At 38.9% G+C, this 23,161-nt stretch overlaps 1 protein-coding gene and 1 non-coding gene across 4 annotated transcripts in view; one reads left to right on the plus strand and one right to left on the minus strand.

Annotated features, from left to right (window-relative positions):
- GK5 (glycerol kinase 5) overlaps nucleotides 1-23,161 on the plus strand; it is an 84,883-nt gene that overhangs the window by 11,260 nt on the left and 50,462 nt on the right. The window contains exons 2-3 of one of the 3 annotated variants that reach the window (XM_065942851.1): nucleotides 587-680; nucleotides 2,303-2,378. In XM_065942851.1, the coding sequence (XP_065798923.1) occupies nucleotides 587-680; nucleotides 2,303-2,378 (170 nt within the window). Of the gene's footprint in view, nucleotides 1-586; nucleotides 681-2,302; nucleotides 2,379-8,913; nucleotides 9,041-23,161 lie in introns of those variants that run through there. The other 2 variants (XM_065942852.1, XM_065942853.1) reach the window with 2 other exon arrangements.
- TRNAW-CCA (transfer RNA tryptophan (anticodon CCA)) lies at nucleotides 16,071-16,143 on the minus strand. Its single transcript has one exon. It is a non-coding gene; the product is annotated as a tRNA-Trp (tRNA).

Consider the following 23,161-nt stretch of genomic DNA (forward strand, 5'->3'; position numbering starts at 1 on the left):
TGTGAGATAGCCAGCATATAAAAGGGTGAAGATGGTGGGTAAAAAAGAAAAGTGAGAGATTTGTTCTGTTCCTCTCTGAGTGGTAACCAACATTCTCCTGGCTTTTCCAGTGCACCTTGGTACCTGCTTCTGGGTTTTCAGGCTGCCTTGAGTCTAGGCCAGGTGATACTAGAAGAAAAATGGGAAACTCACTACCACTTTGGTGGTACTCTAACTCTTATCTTCCGTCCCTGCCTGCCACTATATACGTTTTGGAGGTTACAAATAGCTGCTCCATGCATCCTGTCCAGGTTTTTTTTTTTTTTTTAAGTTTGACTTTTTTTTTTAATTACAGAAATAATGCATTTTCATTGTAGAAAGCCTGGGAAATAAAGATAAATTTTCTGTAAATTCATGAACTGAATAAAACTGCTCTTTTGGTGTATCATCCTTTTTTATTTCATATTTTTTTCCATCTTAACAATAAAAGTGAATTAGGTAATAAATAAAATCTTGTTTTTAATTATTTTAACTGGTACCCTTACAGCCTGGATGCTATTGACTTGTTCTAATTTGTTTTTACTAAATTTTCTCTTTTCCTTAATAGGTAGAAAGTCTTTATCCTCAGGCTGGCTGGGTTGAAATTGATCCTGATGCTCTCTGGCTTCAGTTTGTTGCTGTAATAAAAGAATCTGTCAAAGGTAATTGGATTTATAAAAGTAGAGATGGTAATGTGTATTTTGTATATAATAAGAATTTTGTGGGTTTCCTAAATTATACATACAATATTTTATTGGAGTCGCAGCTTCCCAGTAGTTTGGGGAGGAAGGACATTTGTGGTTTATAGTGAACCCACTTTGTCAAGGGAGGGTAGCAGCAACTCCTCTGCTTGAAGTCTTTTTGAGCTGCAGTATTAAAGGCTCACGTTACTGTTTATTCCAGGTTGTAGCCAGTGCCCATTCCATTTCCTGTTTCGTACAAAATATCAGAGAGTTGTAAACAAAATTGCAATGCTCAGTTCCTGCTCTCAGGAGTTTACATTTGAGTTACCTTTATTGTAAAATAAGTTTTTGTTTTGTTTTTTTTCCTCTGCAACCTCTTAGGGCAAGTGTTCTCCTGGCTGCAGCCAGAGTCTAGAATCTTAGCTCTTTAAGAACAGTCTCAGTACAGCCTTCTTTAAGAACATGGCGAAAGAGGACTTGTAATTTCAAAAAGGTCTTTCACTTCATTTCTCTGACTGAATTGCTTCTCGTAACTTTTCTGGTTTGAAGTATTTCAAACCCTTTTTTAAAAAGTTGGAAGAATACTTGTGTGCTTTCTCCTAGACTCACATTAGCTGCCCGAGGTGAGAGTTGGTTATGATGTAATAACTTGTCATCCTCAAATACTTAATTTAAGCGTTATCTCCAAAGATAAGGAGTAGTCTCTTGCATAAACATGATGTAATCATCACACAGGAAATTTAACATTAACCCAGTGATATTTTCTAATACTTGATCCTCAGTATTCCCCTCTTATCTCAGTCTTGAATATTTTTTTTTTCAATCCAGAATCCAACAAAGATGAGGCATTGCCTTTAGTAGTCAGTCTAGTCTCCTTTAGTATAGATCACGTCCTCATGACACTGACAATTTTCCAAAGTACAGATCAGTTTAATAGACTATCCTGCATCTGGGGATTGTCTGGTTATTTCCTATTTTCAGGTTAGGAAGGAGTACTATACAGGAGGTGGTGTGTCATCCTTAAATTGAACACAGCTCAAATTGAAGCTGTCCCTAATTTGTTCAGTGGGACAAATTGCTTTTTTAAAAGAATGTCACAGAAACATGTGAGCTGCTGTATTTCAAGAAATTTGGACTTTGCAAAATCCATGTTTTTATTTGCATCCTAGCATGAGTTTGTGTAGTAAATAAGATCTGTGCTTCAGTATTTATGCTACTTTCCATGAGGGTTTCCTTTGTTGCCATCAACCAGTTCTGTTATAGTTGATCGTTGCTTAAATGAAGATCCTATTTTTTAGTGTTATCAAGAAGAAAATAGCATGTAACTTACTTTAAACAGTGTTTGTTTTCTTTCTAATCTTTCAAGCAAAAAGTCCATTTTTATTATTTTAGATTATAACTTCTTTTCCCTTTAAGTAAAAAAAAATACTACAAAATCATCCTAGTAATGTTTTATTTATTAGCTCCAATTGTGTTATTAAAATGCTGAACCCAGTTGCTTTTCTCATAGATTATATTAAATAATTTCTTTTCCATATGATACTATTATAGAGAAAAACTTCCTTGGCTTTTAAATGTGTTTTATCTATCTTCATTTTTAGCTGCAGGAATAGAAATGAAACAAATTGTTGGTCTTGGCATTTCAACACAGAGAGCAACTTTTATCACATGGGACAAGTAAGTGCATTGTGTGATAAGAACTCTATTGCTAAGTTCATGCCATGGTGAACAGATTGCTTTGAAACCTGTTTGGGGAGTTTTAAAGTTTGTGAAGAAAGAACAGTGTTGCTTGATTAAGAGAGAAGAAATTGGGTCTACTTTCTGGCTTATTATACAAGCTCTCTGCATGTCACCTGGGCTTAACTTATATAAAGTAATAGTAGTAAAAAGACTATTGCTTTCAATACAATTCAGATAAAGCATGGATTGAAGTTTTAAAAAATTAGCTTATACCTAAAAAGATTCAGGAGAACCTGACAAATTTTGGATATACAAGACTATGAAATGATTTATATTTTAGTCCATTTCAAATTTAATTTTAAATACTTACAGCATATGAGGTATGTATGAATTAAACACGATTATAATAGTATAATGGATACCATACAGTGAATACTTGTGATATTTTCTTCAGGTTTCAGTATCCTTAGAAACAAACCTAGTTTGTTAGTTGTTACATCTATTTTACAAAGAAAGAAACTGAAGCTCAGAGAAAAACTATGTTATTCACAGTCACTCATTAATAAATTAAGCCAAAATTCGAAATTATCTTTTTGGTTCCAGAAAATATACTCTTTCCACGACTCCTATATTTCCTTCAACATGTATTTCTTGTTATTTTAAGAAAAACAACAAAATCACTATAAAATATTTGTTACAGAGCTCTAGGCTCCAAAGGGCATCTTGAGCTTGGGGCAGTGGGGCTGAAAAGTGGTGGATGTAAGGGGTAAGGGTAAGTCTAAGAACTATAATCAAGCTGAATTCACAAGAGCTTTACCTTTAATTCAGTGTTGGGAAAGAGAAAGAAGTTTAAATTTTTAAATATTTGATTGTATGGGATTAAGATGGTGAAATAGGTAGACCTTGAACTTCCCTAACAAACATATCAAAACTACAACTACTTATTGAGTACTTTCTGAGAACAGTCTGAAGACTATTAGAAAGGCTCTTCTACAACCAAGGTTATTAAAGGAGGGACCATGTGGAGTCTGGGAGGAAGGAAAGATAAGCAATCTAATCAGGATCTACACCCCTAGTGGGTGACCCAGAAGAGGAGGGGGATACAGGCTTGTGCATCATCCCTAAGAAACAAGGGGTTTAGTCCCATATTGGGCATCCTAACCCTGAAGTCCAGCACCAAGAATACAAGCCTGCTTGGCTTGAAAACCAGTAGGGCTTATCAGAGAGCTGTAGAAACCGAGACTCCAGACTTGAAGAGCATGCTACAGACTCACCTGCTCCCAGTTCCAGTGCAGAAGGAGCGGATTGAAAACACCTCATGGTCTGGGGTTGCCTTTCCAGGACTGCTCCAGAACACGTCCCACCCTGCACTGGGTTGCTGCTCCAGCCTTGCCTGCTCCAGCACTGCTCCCAACCAAGTACAAATAACCACTGTACCAGGGAGAAGTTGAGTTAGCTCAGATTTAAGGTTCCAGCCCCTTGGGCCTCAGCCATGCCTCTGGCCAAAGGAGTGACCACCATCACACTGGAGAGAAGAGGTGCTGGCTCAGATTTACAGCTCTAACCCCTTTGCTTGTGGGCCTGCCCTAACCCTGGGAGAGGCCCCAGCTCACATCTGGCTCCACTTCTAAGCATTCCTATTCCAACTCTATGCCCTGCTAAGGTGACAGCTTCCCATGCACCCCAAATGAAGACACAGTTACTGCTTACTTCAGGTCCAGGTCTCTCACCAAAAACTGGGTACATTGCAGATTGCACAGGGATGCTCCCACACAAGGACATGCCTTTAAGACTGGGATAGGTAACTGTTTCACATAACTTGATAGAAACAAAAAGTGAGAAGACAAATGACTATATTCCAAACGAAAGAATAACTTCCCCACAAACAAAAGTACCCCTAATGAAACAGAGATAGTAATTTACTTGATAAAGAGTTTAAAACAACAATAATAAAAATGCTCACAAACTCAGGAAAAGAATAGAGGAACCAAGTGAGAACTTCAGCAAAGAACTGGAAAATATAAAAACCAGTCAGAGCTGAAGAATACAATAATTGAAATGAAAATTTCACTAGAAAGAATTTCCAGCAGATTAAGTAATACAGAAGATTGCATAAGCGACTTGGAAGACAAAATATTGGAAACCAACCAATCAAAACAGCAAAAAGAAAAAACAATTTTTAAAGGAAACTTTAAGAGATTTGTAAGATAACATCAAGCATACTAACATTCAGGTTATAGGGCTCTTGGAAGGAGATAGAGATAAAAATATTTCATCACATATTTGATGAAATTATGGCTGAAAATTTCCATAACTTGAAGAAGGAAACGGATACCCAGATCTAGGAAGCACAGAGAGTCCCAAACAAGATAAACCCAAAGAGATCACATGAAGACATATCATAATTGAAATGGCAAACATTAGAGAGAATTCTAAAGGCAGCAAAGAAAAGCAAAATCACATACAAAGGAACCCGCATAGTGCTACCTGCTGATTTTTTCAGCAGAAACTTTGTAAGCCAAAATGAAGTGGCATGATATACTTAAAACGCTGAAAGGGAAAAATCTGCAACCTAAGATACTCCACCCAGCAATGTTATCGTTCAGAAAGGAAGGAAAAACAGTTTCCCAGACAATCAAAAACTTAAGTTAATCACCACTAAACTGGCCTTACAAGAAATATTAAAGGATCTTTAAGTGAAAAAGAAAAGCCTATAGCAAGAAATAAGAAAATATATTTGAAGGGAAAAAAATCTCACTGACATATGTAAATATACTGTAAAGGCAGTTGATGAACCACTTAAATAAGCAGCAATGAAGGTTAAAAAACAAAATTGCAAAGTTAACTATTAATCAACTATAACTGCAATAAACAGTTAATGTGAAAATGTTAGTCACTCAGCAGTGTCCAACTCTATGTGACCCCATGTACTGTAGCCCGCCAGGCTTCTCTGTCCATGGAATTCTCCAGGTAAGAATACTGAAGTGAGTAGCCATTCTCTTCTCCAGGGGATCTTCCTGACCCAGGGATCAAACCCAGTTCTTCTGCATTGCAGGCTGATTCTTTACCGTCTGAGCCACCAGGGAACAGTTAATGGATATTCATGAAAATATAAAATATAACACCAAAACATAAAATGTTGTGGGCTGGTTAGTTAAAAAAGTAGAGCTTTTAGAATGTGTTTGAACTTAAATGACTATCATTCTAAAGAAAGTGAAAAGTGAAGTCACTCAGTTGTGTCCAACTCTGCGACCCCATGGACTGTAGCCTACTAGGTTCCTCCGTCCATGGGATTTTCCAGGCAAGAGTACTGGGGTGGGTTGCCATTTCCTTCTCCAGTGGATCTTCCCGACCCAGGGATTGAACCTGGGTCTCCTGCATTGTAAGCAAATGCTTTACCATCTGAGCCACCAGGGAAGTCATTCTAAAATAAGCAGATATATTTATAGGTTGATATGTATATATAAACCTTATAGTAACTGCAGATCAAAGTTCTCCAATAGATACACAAAAACAAAGACAAAGGAACCCAAACATAATTTTAAAAAATTATCAAACCAAAAGAGAAGAGATTAGAAAAAGAACGTAAGAACAAAGAACTACAAAACAACCAGAAGACATGTAACGAAATGGCCAAAGGTATGTGCCTATTAATTATCACTTCTAATGTAAATAGGCTAAATGCTCCAATCAAAAGACATAGGGTACCTGACTGGATGAAAAAACAAGGTCCATGTATATGCAACCTACACAAGACTTACTTCAGAGCTTAAAACACACACTGAGAGTGAAGAGATTAGAAAAAGATATTTCATGCAAGTGGAAATGGGAAGCCTGGGTATCAGTGCTCATATCAGACAGACTCATGTAGACTTTAAAACAAAATATATACCAAGACATTATTTAGGGCATTAAATAATGATAAAGGGAGGATCCTCAATCTAAGAGGAGGATATTAGACTTGTTAATATTTATACACCCAACACAAGAGCACCTAAATAGATAGAGTAAATATTATCAGACATAAAGGGAGAAATTGACAGTAATAAAATAATAATAGAGAACTTGAATACCCCAGTCACATTAATGAATAGATCAGGCAAAAAACCAATAAGGAAAGAATGGGCTTAAATGACATATTAGGCCAGATGGAGTTAATAAATATCTATAGAACATTCCATTCAAAAACAGCACAATACCCATTCTTCTTAAGGGCATATGGAACATTCTCCAGGATAGATCACATGCTAGGCCACAAGAAAAATCTCAGTAAATTTAAGAAGATTGAAATTAAGTCCAGCCTCTTTTCTGACTACAACAATAAGAAACTAGAAATCAATTGCATGAATAAAACTGGCAAAAACGCAAACAAGTGGAGACTGAAAACATGCTACCCAAAAGCCATTGGGTCAATAAAGAAATTTTAAAAATACCTTGGGATGAATGAACAATGTAGAAATACAACCTTCTAAAATCTATAGGACACAGCAAAAATGATTCTAAGAGGGAAATTTATAGTGATAGAAGCCTCCCTCAAGAAATAAGAAAAATCTCAAATTAATAACCTAACTTTCCATCTAAAGCAACACACAAAAAAAGAACAGCACAAAATCAGTAGAAAGAAGAAAATAATAAAGATCAGAGTGGAAATAGAATAGAGACCAAAAAAAAAAAAAAATAGAAAAGATAAACCAAGAGCTGTAGTTTTTGAAAAGATAAAATTGATAAACTTTAGTCAGACATATAAATCAAAAGAGTGCTCAAATGTAAAGAAAATAAGAAATGAGAAAGAAATTGGAACTAACATCACAGAAATACAATCATAAGAGAATACAGCAAACAGTAATATGCCAACAAACTGGATAACCTAGAGTAAGTGAATAAATTACTAGAAACACAGTTTTCCAAGACAATATCAGGAATAAATAGAAAATCTGAATAGATTGTTTATTAGTATTGAATCAGCAATCAAAGGACTCCCAACAAACAAAAGTCTGGGACTAGATGACTTCATGGATCAATTCTACCAAAATTTTAAGAAGAGTTATTATCTATAGCCTTCTCAAACAAACAGTTTTAAAAAATTAATGAGGAGAGAACACTTCCCACCTCATCCTATGAGGCCAGCATTACCCTGATACCAAAATCAGATAAAGATACTATAAAAGAAGTTACAAGCCTATATCTCTGATGAAATAGATACAAGAATACACAACAAAATATGAGCAAACCAAATCAGCAATATATTAAAAAAAATCATACATCATGATCAAGTAGTATTTATTCTAGGAATGCAAAGGTGGTTTAATATCTGCAAATCAATTAACATGATTAACAAAATCAAGGATAAAAATCACATGATCATCTCAATAGATTCCGAAAAAGCATTTAGCAAAACTCAATATGCATTCATGATAAAAACTCTGAACAAAGTTGGTATAAAAGGAACAAACATCAACATAATAAAGGCCATATGACCTATCAACACTTGGCCTCATACTCAATGGTGAAAAGCTGGAAGTGTTTCCTATAAGATCAGGAACAGATGAGGATGCCCACTCTTGCCATTTCTATTTAATATAGTATTGGAAGTCCTAGCCACAGCAATCACACCAGAAAAAGAAAAGGCATTTAGATTGGAAGGAAAGAAGTAAAACTACCACTGTTTGCAGATGATATAATACTATATAAAGGAAAATCTTGGACTCCACCAAAAAAAAAAAAAAAACCTATTTGACTAATAAATGAATTCAGTAAAGTTTCAGAATACCAGATTAATGTACAGAAATTTGTTGCATTTCTATACACTAATAAGAAAACAATTCAATTTATAATCAAATCAAAAAGAATAAAATATCTAGGTATAAATTTAATGAAGGAAGTGAAGGACCTGTATTCTGAAACCTATAAGACATTGATGAAGGAAATTGAAGACAATATAAATAAATGGAAAAATATCTCATGTTTCTGAGTTAGAAGAATTAATACTATTAAAATACCCATACTACCCAAAACAGTCTACAGATCTAATGCAGTCCCTATCAAAATACTTATGACATTTTTCACAGAACTAAAACAAATAGTCCTAAAATTTGTATGAAACCAAAAAGACCCTGAATAGTAAAGTAGTCTTGAGCATAAAGAACAAAGTTGCGGGTCGTGGTCTCTGACCTCAGACTATACTACAAGGCTAAAGTAATCAAAGCAATGTGGTACCAGCACAAAAACAGACATATAGAATAAAGAGCCCAGAAATAAACCCATGCACACATGCTCAATTAATCTATAGTAAAGGAGGCAAAAATATATAATTTTTTTAAAAAAGACTCTTCAATAAGTGCTATTGGGAAAACTAGACAGATACACATAAAAGAATGAAATTAGAACATTTTCTCACCTCATTTACAAAAATTAACTCAAAATGAATAAAGACCTAAATGAAAGGCCTAAAATCATAAAACTGGAAGAAAACACAGGCAGTTCACTCTTTGACACTGGCTAAGGCTTTGTTTCTTTGGTTCTGTTTCTTCAGGCGAGGGGGAAAAAAAGGAAAAATAAATGGGAGCTAATCAAACTCAAAAGCTTCTGCACAGTGAAGGAAACCATCACGAAACAAGGAACCCACCAAATGGGAGAAGATAGTTGCAAATGATAGTCTGGTAAGGGTTTAATATCCAAAATGTAAAAAGGACTCATACAACACAATGTATTTGCTGGTGGTTCAGACGGTAAAGAATCCACCTGCAATGTGGGAGATGTGGGTTTGATCCCTGACTTGGGAAGATCCCCTGGAGAAGGTAATGACTACCCACACCAGTATATTCTTGCCTGGGGAATTCTATGTCCATAGGGTTGCAAAGAGTCTGACACGACTGAGTAGTTTTCATTTCACTTCATACACCAAAATATGAAAAAAATAGCCTAGCCAATCCAATTTAAAAATGGGCAGAAAATCTTAACAGACATTTTTTTTAAAGAAGACATGCCCAACATACACGTGAAAAGATGCTCAACATCACTTATCAGGGAAATGCAATTCAGAATCACAACAAGATGTCACTTCACATGTATTAGAATGATTGTTATCAAAAAGATAAAAAGTAACAATTGTTGGCAATGATGTGGAGAAAAGGGAACCCTTGTGTACTGTTGGTGAGAATGTAAATTGGTGCAGCCACTATGAAAATCAGTATGGAAGTTCTTTAAAAATTAAAAACTAAAAAAAATTAAGAACTACCATATGATTCAGCAGACTTCCCAGATAGTACAGTGGTAAAGAATCCTCCTGCCAAGCAGGAGATGTGGGTTCAGTCCCTGGGTTGGGAGTATCCCCTGGAGAAGGAAATGGCAACCACTTCCAATATATTCTTTTTTTTTTTTTAATCTTTATTAGTTGGAGGCTAATTACTTTACAGTATTGTAGTGGTTTTTGTCATACATTGACATGAATCAGCCATGGATTTACATGTATTCCCCATCCTGATCCCCCCTCCCACCTCCCTCTCTACCCGATCCCTCTAGGTCTTCCCAGTGCACCAGGCCCGAGCACTTGTCTCATGCATCCAACCTGGGCTGGTGATCTGTTTCACCCTAAATAATATACATGTTTCAATGCTGTTCTCTCGAAACATCCCACCCTTATCTTCTCCCACAGAGTCCCAAAGTCTGTTCTGTACATCTGTGTCTCTTTTTCTGTTTTGCATATAGGGTTATCATTACCATCATTCTAAATTCCATATATATGTGTTAGTATACTGTAATGGTCTTTATCTTTCTGGCTTACTTCACTCTGTATAATGGGCTCCAGCTTCATCCATCTCATTAGAATTGATTCAAATGAATTCTTTTTAATGGCTGAGTAATATTCCATGGTGTATATGTACCACAGCTTCCTTATCCATTCGTCTGCTGATGGGCATCTAGGTTGCTTCCATGTCCTGGCTATTATAAACAGTTCTGCGATGAACACTGGGGTGCACGTGTCTCTTTCAGATCTGGTTTCCTCGGTGTGTATGCCCAGGAGTGGGATTGCTGGGTCATATGGCAGTTCTATTTCCAGTTTTTTAAGAAATCTCCACACTATTCTCCATAGCGGCTGTACTAGTTTGCATTCCCACCAACAGTGTAAGAGGGTTCCCTTTTCTCCACACCCTCTCCAGCATTTATTGCTTGTAGACTTTTGGATAGCAGCCATCCTGACTGGTGTGTAATGGTACCTCATTGTGGTTTTGATTTGCATTTCTCTGATAATGAGTGATGTTGAGCATCTTTTCATGTGTTTGTTAGCCATCTGTATGTCTTCTTTGGAGAAATGTCTGTTTAGTTCTTTGGCCCATTTTTTGATTGGGTCATTTATATTTCTGGAATTGAGCTGCAGGAGTTGCTTGTATATTTTTGAGATTAATCCTTTGTCTGTTGCTTCGTTTGCTATTATTTTCTCCCAGTCTGAGGGCTGTCTTTTCACCTATAGTTTCCTTTGTTGTGCAAAAGCTTTTAAGTTTCATTAGGTCCCATTTGTTTATTTTTGCTTTTATTTCCAATATTCTGGGAGGTGGGTCATAGAGGATCTTGCTGTGATTTATGTCAGAGAGTGTTTTGCCTATGTTCTCCTCTAGGAGTTTTATAGTTCCTGGTCTTACATTTAGATCTTTAGTCCATTTTGAGTTTATTTTTGTGTATGGTGTTAGAAAGTGTTCTAGTTTCATTCTTTTACAAGTGGTTGACCAGTTTTCCCAGCACCACTTGTTAAAGAGGTTGTCTTTTTTCCATTGTATATCCTTGCCTCCTTTGTCGAAGATAAGGTGTCCATAGGTTCGTGGATTTATCTCTGGGCTTTCTATTCTGTTCCATTGATCTATATTTCTGTCTTTGTGCCAGTACGATACTGTCTTGATGACTGTGGCTTTGTAGTATAGTCTGAAGTCACCAATATATTCTTGGTTAGGATTTCCCATGGATGGAGAAGCCTGGTGGGCGACAGTCCATGGGGTCACAAAGAGTTGGACACAACTTAGCGATGGAACAACAGCAGCAATGAATATGGTTCAGCAGTCCCACTTCTGGGTATTTATTTATCTAATGAAAACACTGATTTGAAAAGATAGTCACCTTAGTGCTTATGGCAGCATTATTTACAGTGGCCAAGACATGGAAGCACCCTAAATGTCCGTTAACAGGTGTAAGGATAAATAAGTTATAATATATAAATAAGCTTTGAATATTTATTGGAAGGACTAATTCCAGAGCTGAAGCGCCAGTACTTTGGTCATTTGATGTGAAATGCTGCCTCATTGGAAAAGATTCTGAGGCTGAGAAAGATTAAAGGCAAAAGGAGAAGGGGGCGGCAGAGGATGAGATGGCTAGATAATGGTGACTCAATAAACATGAATTTGAGCAAACTCCAGGAGAGAGTGGAGGACAGAGGAGCCTGGCATGCTGCACTCCATGGGGTCGCAAAGAGGTGGACACAGCTTAGTGACTGGACATCAGCAAATATACATAGAGAACTGTTTGCATAAAATTATACAATATTATGTATTATGCTTGGTGAAATAAAGTTAGAGAAAGACAAGTACTGTGTTTTCACTTACTGTGCAGAACAAATCAATCAAATATGCAAACAAATGAACAAATATAACAAGACAGAAACAGGCTCACCAATACAGAGAATAAACGAGTGGTTACCAGAGGGGAGAGGTGTGAGGGTTCAGTCAAAAATAGGTGAAGGAGATTAAGTTACAAAGTGCCAGTTAAAAAATACCAAGTTACAAGGATGTTATGTGCAGCACAGGGTATAGAGACCGTATTTGATAATATCTTTCTATGGATTTTATTCTATAAAAATATTGAATTAATGTGTTATCCACCTGAAACTAATACAATATTGCAAGTGACATATACTTCAGGAAAAAATTGTTTAATTTTAAAAATTTCCCAATATTACTGTTTTTGATCTTTGGGAGGACATGATAGAAACTATAGAGAATATAAGAGAAGGAATGAGTCAGGTGGTGATGAGGGTGAGTGGAAGGAAACACGATAAAGTGTTTGATTTGGGATGTGAATTTTCCCCAGACAGGTGGTTCATTTCCTCCAGATAGATACTCTTTCTTTAAGAGCATAATCTGAATTACAGGTTGATGCCTGCATCTGCAGTTGCCCCATAACCTCCTCCTCACCCCGACTCTCCACCTAGTTGTCTTGGACACAGAGTAGTACATTAGTCAGATGAAGGAGCAAGTGGATTCAAGTCTTCTGTGGGGCTCAGCGTTTCTAGCCAGTGGCACTGTTGCCATTTTAGGCCAGATGATTCTTTGTTCTTGGGGGACATCCTGGGCATTGTAGTGTGTTTAGAAGCCTCCCTGGCCTCTCTCCATTAGATACCATTAGCACCCCGCTTCCTAAGTTTCACAACTAAAAATGTCTCCACACATTACCACATGTGCCTGGGAGACAGAGAACTCCCAGTTGAGAACCACTGATGCAGATGAAGTGTGAGGAATTAATGTGTGTTCTCTGGTAGAGATTATATGGATAGAAGAGAAGAAGGCTGAGGATTTTTTTTTTTAATATTATTTTATTAGTTGGAGGCCAATCAAGGGCTGAGGATTTGTACAATGAGTTTCTTCCCCCTTCCCAACCCCCCAACTGATTTTTTAATTTATTTTTGGATACATTGAGTGGCATGCAGGATATTAGTTCTAGGACCAGGGATCAAACCCAGGCCTCCTGCAGTGGAAATGTGGAGTCTTAAGCCCTGGAACACCAGGGAAGTCCTGCCTACCCCCCCCCAAATTAAAGGGAATCAGAATGTCAATGCTGGCAATTCAGGACCTAGGCAAATTGGTGAAGTGGGGGCAGGAGAGCGTCCCTAAAGATAGCTAATTGCATGTGTCACATTTAGTTGGATTTGGAAATTGGGTTATTGGCCACAGAAATTGCTTTCATCAGAACCTGCAAAGCAGGGTCATTTGTGGCAGCAAGTTTACCCTAGGCGGAAGCAAAGATTTTATGCAGCAGTAGAACCATGCTGCCTCACTTTTAGGAGAAATAGAGTCAGATTCCAAGACAGTTCATTTCCCTTACTGGGGCTGCTGTTGTGTTGTTTTCCTAAAGCAATTAATTATGAATTTTCTTCTTTGCTGTCTTTTGTGAGATATCTGTATTCTTTCATGCGTTTTGAAAACTTCATGGGAATTGAAACACTGGATATTTTCCCCCAAGACCCGGACACATAAGGCTTCCTGCATCTTTTATAATTCCTTAAAATTATGGGGTTTTATTCTGTTCCCTGGTTCCCAGGAGCCATGGTGACATATAATGCTGACAGGTTCTATACCTCCCCAACAAACAGCTAAGACACAACATAGGAATGGGCCCAGCCCTGAGCCAACAGGAAGTACTTCTTCATTTTTGAGAGAAAAAGAGAGGCAGGTTTGACCCTGGGGAACCACCTGTTGTTCATTCCAGTCACAACCAGCACCTCCCCTTCATAGCTCATTGTTTTCCCCTTCTGTGTCCATAGTGTATTCTGTTATGGCCACAGAAATGTCGTTTTCCTTAAAATTGATGTTAGGAAGTCTAAAACTTTGAACGCTCTTTTTATTTTTTCCTCCTCATTTTCCCCCCCTTCAGATGCCAAGAAACTCATTTGTTACCTTTTTTTTCAGTCCTTGTTTTCTTCATATGCTTCAGGTTAAACATTTTTTCAATTTGTTTGATCAGTGTTTGTGGTTAGCCTGTTTTCTAAAACAACTGTAAATATCTCTTCCATTCTGAGTGCTCTAAAAAAAAAATCCTGAGTTGTTTTCTTTCTTCTGTTTTCTTTCTTCTGTCACTGTGTCTCTCAGGGAAGCTTCTACCAACTAACCTCGGACCAGGGTGTGTGCCAATTAGTAATATAAACCATGAATCATTGCACCACAGTTCACTCAGTAACTGGCTCATTGAAAGTAAAGCATTGTGCTGACTACTGAATTGAATATAAAAATGAATCAGAACAGCCACACTCTAGGAATTTATATGCTGGTGATGCAAGTATTGCAATTGCTCTGTGTTCCTCCAGTACCGCATACAGCTTTTATTGTGGCACTTGCTACTTATGTTAATGGCTCTCACTAATTATTTATGATACAAAATATATTTAGAGCCACAGAATGGTATACTGTGTTAGAGAGGTCTCGGGCAATTTGTTTACAATATTGCCTTTTCTGCTTTCCCTCCTTTTCTCCACAGATAGAGTGAAAGCAAACCTAAGTCACTGCTAAGTGAATGTTGAAACATGAGTTATTACTACATGTGCTACAGCCGCATCTGCCTGCTAATGTTTCTTGAACACTTTCCTAGCTGCAGGCTTTGCACCTGCTCCTCCCCCTGCCTGCAGCTGTCTTACCCAAGAAATTACCTTTCTTTTCACTTGGATCTCACCTCAAAGAGCATTTCTAAGGAACCTTCCCTGACTGTTTTATTAGGTTGGTGCAAATGTAATTATGGTTTCGGACTGTGAATTTTAAATCATTATGACTAGGTTCAAACACATTAATCAAAATAGGAATCATTGTAGTCAACACTTATTTGCCAATAAAAAGTAAGTTTGTTTATTCCTGTAGCATAAAAAGCTGTGCTTTGGGGTTCGACAAACTCTTGGAAAGCATTTTCTGCATCCTGCTGGTTGTGGAAGTGTTTTTTCTGCAAAAAGCTGTCGAGGTGCTTGAAGAAGTGGTAGTTGGTTGGCCAGAGAACAGGTAAATGTGAAGGATGAATATTCAGATGAATAGGAAGCCCAGTTTGTTCAACTTTTGAAGTGTTGGTTGTACAGTGTGCCATTGGGCATTGTCGTGGAGAAGAATTGGTCCTTTCTGTTGACCAATCCTGGCTGCAGGCGTTGTAGTTTTTGGTGCATCTCATTGATTTGCTGAACATACTTCGCAGATGTAATGGTTTCTCCAGGATTTGGAAAGCTGTAGTGGTTCAGACGGGCAGAAGACCACCAAACAGTGACCGTAACCTTTGTTTGGTGCAAGTTTGATTTGACTGTGGGAAGTTCTTTGGAGCTTCTCAGTCCAGCCACTGAGCTGGTCATAGCCAGTTGACATATACAATCCCCTTTTCATCACATGTCACAGTCTGATAGAGAAATAGTTCATTGTTGTGTAGAATAAGAAAAGATGACACTTCAAAAGGACGATTTTTTTTTTCAGTCAGCTCACAAGGCACCCACTTACTGAGCTTTTTCACCTTTCAAATTTGTTTCAAATGCTGAACAACCTTAGAAAGGTTGACATTGAGTCTTCAGCAGCTTCTCATGTAGTTGTACAAGGATCAGCTTCGAAGATTGCTCTCAATTTGTCTGTTGTTAACTTCCAATGGCCAGCCTCTATCCTCTGCATCTTCAAGGTGTCTCGTCTCCTTTGCAAGACTTCCTGAACCACCACTGCACAGTACATTCTTTAGTAGTATGTAAGCTCCTGGGATTTAAGGGATCTCTCTGAAGACTTAGGATGAACCTTCCCTGCCCAAGTTTTTGGCTGTAGCAGCGGAAAGATACTGTTAGCTCAGGTGTGACACACCAGAGGGAGAGGAGCAGCAGGTTTGGTTAGACAAGGGCATTGGTTAGACATGTGGCTTTTGAGATGGCATGAACAATCTTTGTTTTGTTTTGTTTTAGCTGCACTGCAAGACGTGCAGGACTTCCCCAACCAGGGGTTGAACCTGGGCCCCCTGCATTGGAAGCATGGAGTCTTAACCACTGAACCACCAGGGAAGTTCAGTCTTGGGAGATAGGAGGAAAGCAGTTATTTATTTGTGAGGGGATGGAACTTAAGTGAGAGACTTGCCCTAGAGATGAGGATTGGGAGAGTCCGTGAATGTGGGTCAGATTTCCGAGAGAGCAGCTAGTTAAAAAGAGAGAGACTACAGATGCAGCCCTCAGCAAACACCAGCGTGTACCTGGCAGTCAGTGGAAGAAAAATCTGCAGAGAAAACTCAAGAGACATGCTTAGAAAGGAAGGAGGAGAAACAGTACAGTGGTACCATGGAAACTTAGGACAGTGACTGTTCTAGGAAGGAGGAAGTGATCATCTGAAGCCAGTACTGCAGAAAGGTCAAGTCAGATGATGGAAAAGGATCCTGTAAATCTGGGAATTAGAAATACATTAGGGTTAATTTCCTGGCAGTCCAGTGATTAGGACTCTGCACTTTCACTGCCAAGGGTGTGGGTTTAATCCCTGGTTGGGGAACTAAGATCCCACAAGCCATGCTGCCAGAAAAATAGAAAGGAATATATTGTTGGCCATGGTGAATATAATTTTCATGAATGATTGGGAATCTACACTGCATTCGAATTGTATGTAGTCGAGATAGTGGGAGGTGATGAGGAAACACTGAGAGAACTTAGCTGGGTGTATCAGGAATTTTGGTTTTGGTCAAAGATGGGGAGACTTAAGCATATTTACAGAAGACAGCTGAAGTAGTGTTTGTGAAATAAAGTAGTAGAAGAGAGGAAGGCCAAGTGGAGGTGCCAGCCTTAGACTTGGAGAAAGAAAGCTTCTCCTCTGGACCAAGAGAGAGACCCACAATGGCTGAAGGTGTAGCTGGTGGAGGAGTGGTAAGTGGAAGAAGATCATTCCCTGTGTCCTGACTTCCTTTGAGAAACAAGAAGCCAGTGGTGGCCTAGGTCTGGAGAAATCTGGTGAACACTTAGATGAGCCCTTGATGAGGAATGGAGAGGAAACTAATTAGTGATAGGAGAAAGACATTCATCAGTTTTAGTGACTCTGAGGGAGGAGATGAGCTTATATCTCATAAGTAGGGGCTGCTACCAATTAACAAGGCTGTATGACTTTCTTCCAGCTTCTCTCAGTGGTTCTGACATTGAAAGTGAACCCAGAGGAAAGAGTGATCCCAGGTTAGGTATTGAAAAGGTAGGTAGGTAACTTGAAAGTCTAGGGGTAGAGAGTGACATCACCACAATAGTGGAGTGGGAAGCTGTAGAGATTGGTTCCTCCACCACAGCAACTGCTGATTGGGAAAGATTGGAACAAGCTCTTTCAAAACTCTGGAACCTGACCTGTCCTGATATTAACTCATGGACTGCTGGGTGAAGGTAGAGACCCCTATCCTTGGGGAAGAGACAGCATGTGTCACCAGCTCCATTCTTCAGCCCTACTGCATATTTGGGGAAGGGAGCCCACCTTCCAGGACTGAGGGCAGGTGCCAGGGCAGGTCATGGGAATCTTGTCCCACAAAGATCTGGGGCCCCTAGTGGCTCTAGTGGTAAAGAACCTGCCTGCCAATGCAGCAGACATAAGAGACACAGGTTCAATCCCCGGGTCAGGAAGATCCCCTGGAGGAGGGCTTGGCAACCCACTCCAGTGTTCTTGCCTGGAAAATCCCATGGACAGAGTAGCCTGGTGGGCTACAGTCCACAGGGTCACAAAGAGTCGGACATGACTGAAGAGATTTAGCATGCACACATGCAGAGCCTATTGAACAGAGTGAAGTAAGTCAGAAAGAGAGAAACAAATATATTAATGCCTGCATATGGAATCTAGAAAAATGGTACTGATGAACCTATCTGCAGGGCAGGATAGAGACACAGATGTAGAGAAGAGACATGTGGACACAGTGGGGGAAGGAGAAGGTGGGACAGATTGAGAGAGCAGCACTGGCATATATGTATACTGCTGCTGCTGCTGCTGCTGCGTCGCTTCAGTCGTGTCCGACTCTGACCCGGTATACGGCAGCCCACCAGGCTCCTCTGGCCCTGGGATTCTCTAGGCAAGAATACTGGAGAATTTCCTTCTCCAATATGTATACTATCATGTGTAAAATAGCTAGTGGGCAGCTGCTGTGTAGCTCAGGGAGCTCAGATCAGTACTTTGTGACAACCTAGAGGGGTGGGATGGGGGGCTAGATGGGGGGGAGGCTCAAGAGAGAGGAGATACATGTATACTTACAGCTCATTCACATTGTACAGCAGAAACCAACACAACGTAAAGCAATTATCCTCCAGTTAAAACTGAACTTAAAAAAATTGGGCCTATATACTCTGCCGGATTTTGCAGTGCCGTGCAGAACTGGCACAGACGCTTACCTAGGCTAGGGCCCTCTCAGCTACAGTGGCTTCCTTTGGCACATCTCTTGGAAGATTTAAAGGGCCATTACCTTTTTGGGGGGTTTGGGGGTCACACGTTTTAGAAAATGCGTGTCAGATCACTAGCTGATCACATAGGAAAGATAACAAGCTTCAGAAACATCAGTGGCCACACGTAACAAGGAATACACAGGATGCAAAACCAGTTTGGAAAAGTCATAAACTGATAGCTGCAGCTCTCAGCAAGGAAGAATTGGCAATAACCGAGGAGTGGGAAGAACAGATTTCCAGAGCTACCAGGTTTATTTTCAAAAGAAGGAAAATTTACAGTATCTCACCAAGGGACCTCCCTGGTGGTCCGGTAGTTAAGAATCCGCCTGCCCATGCAGGGGATGTGGATTCTGGCTCTAGTTGGGGAATTAAGATCCCACGTGCCTCGGGGCAGCTAAGCCCGAGTGCCACAACTACTGAGCCCACGTGCTGCAAGGACAGATCTGTATGATGCAGTGAAGACCCCTCACGCTGCAACTAAGACCAACACAGCCATATACATACGTATGTAAATAAATAAACTCAAAAAAATATAAAAAGAGAAGAATCTCACTGACCTGAGTTAAAAACTAGTTGATGTAAGGAATGTTTGATAGATTTATCTTTTACAAACTGAAATTATATATGAAGGTATAAAATTACACATTACAAACAGTATAAAACCATATGGTTCAGAATTCATGCCTTTTCTTAAAACCACTTTCAGCTCCCTTAATTGCCCTGCCTTTCCTGTAAACAGCCCCTATGTATTCAGCCTCATAAGTTATTAAAGCAAGATATGTTTTTAAATATTAAACTAACAAAAAAATCAGTGTGGGTGAGATTATATGGCAAATTTGTTTCACTCACGCATTGCTGTCATATTCTATAATATATTCATGCTTGCTTTATATCAAATTGACACCTCCAAACACTTATCAAGGAAAACTGATGTTCTACACTTCTCCATGTACCACCTGGTAGGGACACCCTAAGTGAGAAGGCATTTGACTGTGTGGCTTTAGAACAGTCATTATGCAGAACTGATTACAAGATCAAATATAGCAAGTTTTGCCACATTTAAGGAGCTGGAAAATTGGCTTACTCTTTGATTCAGTAATCTCACACTTAAAAGTGGGGGAGCTTTGGGGGAGTAGCCCAATAAAAGCAACAGTACTGCCTTGGCGGTCACTTTTGGAAATAGGGTCATTGCAAATGTAGTGTTTTAATTAGGATGAGGTCATAATGCAGTAGGGTGAACTCTTCATCAAATATGACTGATTGCCTCATGAGAAGACAGACACAGGGACAACACCATCTGAGGAAGGAGGATAGGAGTGATGTGTCTATAAGCCAGGGGAAGCCAGAGATTGCTGCAGACCCCCAGATCCCTGGGTTGGGAAGGTCCCCTGGAGAAGGGAATGGCTACCCACTCCAGTATTCTGGCCTGGAAAATCCCATGCACAGAGGATCCTGGTGGTCTACAGTCCTTGGGGTTTGAAAGAGTCGACCATGACCAAGTGACTAATACACACTACGAAACTAGGGATAGATGAGGGCAGATTCTCTTACGGTTCCAGAGGGAGCATGACCCTACCCAACACCATAATTTTGGACTTCTAGCCTCCAGAACTGGGAGACAATAAATTGCTGTTCTTTTAGCCACCCAGGTTGTGATACTTTGTTATGGCAATCCGTAGAAACTAGGGAGCCATGACTAGGCAATGGGGAAAGAAGAGTCTTTTTAACAAAGGATACTGAGAAAACTGGACATCGACATGCAAAAGAATGAAGTAAGACCCTTACCATATACCAAATATAAAAATTAAGTCAGGGGACTTCCCTGGTGGTCCTGTGGTTGGGACTTTGCACTCCCACTCTGCGGGGCACAAATTCAGTCTCTGGTTGGGAACTGGAATCCCGCATGCCATGCAGCCAAAAAATTTTAAAAGATAAAAATTTATTAAAGAAAAGGTAACTAAAAATGGATCAACAAATAAATTTAAAATACAAATCTAGAAAACTCTTACAAGAAAATGTAGAGAAAATCTTCACCACTGTGGATTTATTATGATTTCTGAAATGACATCCAAAGTGCAGCTAACAAATGAAAAAAATAGATAAGTTGAACTTCATGAAAATTAAAAACTTTTGTGCATCAAAGAATGCTATTAATATGTTTTTATCTATTTATGATGAGTAATTTAAAAAAATTTTCTTAACTATTAGAATTCTCCAAAATAGAAACAGAATTACCCTAATTTAATCCAAAATAATAAGAAATAAAGTTGTGTTGAAATTATTGTGGCATAATGTATAATTTGCAATTTAAAAATGTGTCTGAAAAAGTTTATAGCCATTGATATCTTAAATTTGATTTCTGAAAACTGAAGCATGTAATATGGAAGATGTGTGTCTTGCTGTGTTTGGCTTCTAATTTCATTTAAGACTGAGGACTAGACAAACGGAGAATCACTTTTCTGACTGGTAGTAGTAATAATGGTGACCACCTCTGGTGATCCCCACTAATAACGGTGATCATTCAGGGAAAAAGAAGTACTCTGTTCATGATGTAGGTGAATGCTGTGATCCATTAATAAAAGTGAAAACCAGGAAAAAAAAAAGGACACTTTGAGTGAAAACTCACAAAATGGTAGAAAATATTGCAAATTGTACCTTTGATAAAGGATTAATATCGAGAATATATAAATAACTCCTATAGCTGAACCATACCACCAAAACCTAGACCCAGTTATGAATTTATGAATGGTCAAAGGCTTGAATAATATTCAAATGGTCAATAAGCACATGAAAAATTCTTGTTGGGGAAATGCAAACCAAAACGACAATGAGGTACCACTTCACACCTCCCAGGATGACTTTAAGTTTTTAAATGTAAAATAACAAGTGTTGGTAAGAATATGGAAAAATTGGAACTGTTATATACTGGTTGTTGAAATGTCAAATGGTGCAGCCACTGTGGAAAACTGTCCGACAGTTCCTCAGAAACTAAACATAGAATTACCATATGACCCAGCAATTCTAATCCTCAATATATACACAAAGGAATTGAAAACAGGGACTCAAACAAATACTATACAGCAGTGTTTATAGCAGCATTATTCACAGTAGCAAGAAGGTGGAAACAGCCCAAGTGTTTGGAGATAGTGGCTATGTTAACACAACATTAATGCCACTGTATTGTGCACTTAAAAATGGTTAAAATGGTAAACTTTATGTTATGTATATTTTACCACAATTAAAAAAAGAATTGATAGAGAGCATGTGAAGGCAAGTTGTTAAAGTGATTTGTTGTTGTTCAGCGGCTAAGCTGTGTCTAACTCTTTTCTTCCCAACTCTCTGTGACCCTATGGACTGTAGCCACCAGGCTCCTCTGTCCATGGAATTTTCCAGGCAAGAGTACTGGAGTGGGTCGCCGTTTCCTCCTCTAGGGATCTTCCCGACCTGGGGATCAAACTGCATCTCCTGTGTCTCCTGCATTGGCAGGGGTTTCTTTACCACTGAGTCACCTGGGAAGCCCCCATTAAAGTGGAAAAACATGTAAATAAGCCTAGTAGGAGAGTAAACCTAGGTGGGGTTCTCAGGAAGAAAAGGGAATATTTGAGGGATTAAAGGAACAGAAGGTATTTAGGGGGTAAGATTAAGAGAACTGAAATAATATTGAGTTGGCCAAAAAGTTCATTCAGGTTTTTCCATAAGGTGGTACAGAAAAACCCAAACAGACATTTTGGCCAATCCAGTGCCTACTGATATATTACAAAGTTAAGTTTTGAGGGTTTTGTTGTTGTTGTTGTTAATTTACCTTATTTTTTTTTAACAAGTTGGAATTGCAATGAATGTAAAGTTTTTAATCCTGATTTTTTCCCTTTAGTATTATACTGTGAGAATTTTCCTCTCATTAAGCTACTTTGTATTTTCAGTTGAAGTATACTTGATTTGCAATGTTTCAGGTTTACAACAAAGTGATAGAATACCAGTGGTAGAATGTTTCCAGGTGGTAAAGTTGAGGATGTGACCCTGGGTGAGGACTGCTAAAGAAGCGTTGGAAATGACAGTCTGGGGAATTGCACGTGGTCTGGTGGCCCAGACGGCAAAGAGTTTGCCGGCAGTGCGGGAGACCTGGGTTCAATCCCTGGGTCAGGAAGATCCCCTGGAGAAGCAAATGGTAACCTACTCCAGTATTCTTGCCTGGAGAATTCGATGGACAGAGGAGTCTGATGGGCTATAGTCCATGGGGTCACAAAGAGTTGGACTTGACTGAGGAACTAACACTGACTTTTTTCACTTTCATGGTCACGCAGGGGTAATGTTTCCTCCCGGAGGAAAGACAGCAAGCCAGCCAGGGCTGGATGCTGGAGCTGAGTGGATGACAGTGATTGATTTGCAGGAGCCTCAAAGGAAAAAGTATTTATTTCTACTATATTTCGTAGAGCTATACTTTTATTGTAGTGTTGACCCAGTTTGTTGGATTTATTTATTTTTGGACAAATTTTGGGAAGCCTGGTAGGTTGCCAGTGACTAACTAGTCCTAAAGTTGAGAAGCGTAAAGTAGGATAAAGCTACATTTCAGCACTCCTGTTCAGTTCAGTTCAGTCACTCAGTCGTGTCCGACTCTTTGCGACCCCATGAACTGCAG

This window comes from Muntiacus reevesi, chromosome 8, assembly GCF_963930625.1.
Source record: "Muntiacus reevesi chromosome 8, mMunRee1.1, whole genome shotgun sequence".
NCBI lineage: Eukaryota > Metazoa > Chordata > Mammalia > Artiodactyla > Cervidae > Muntiacus > Muntiacus reevesi.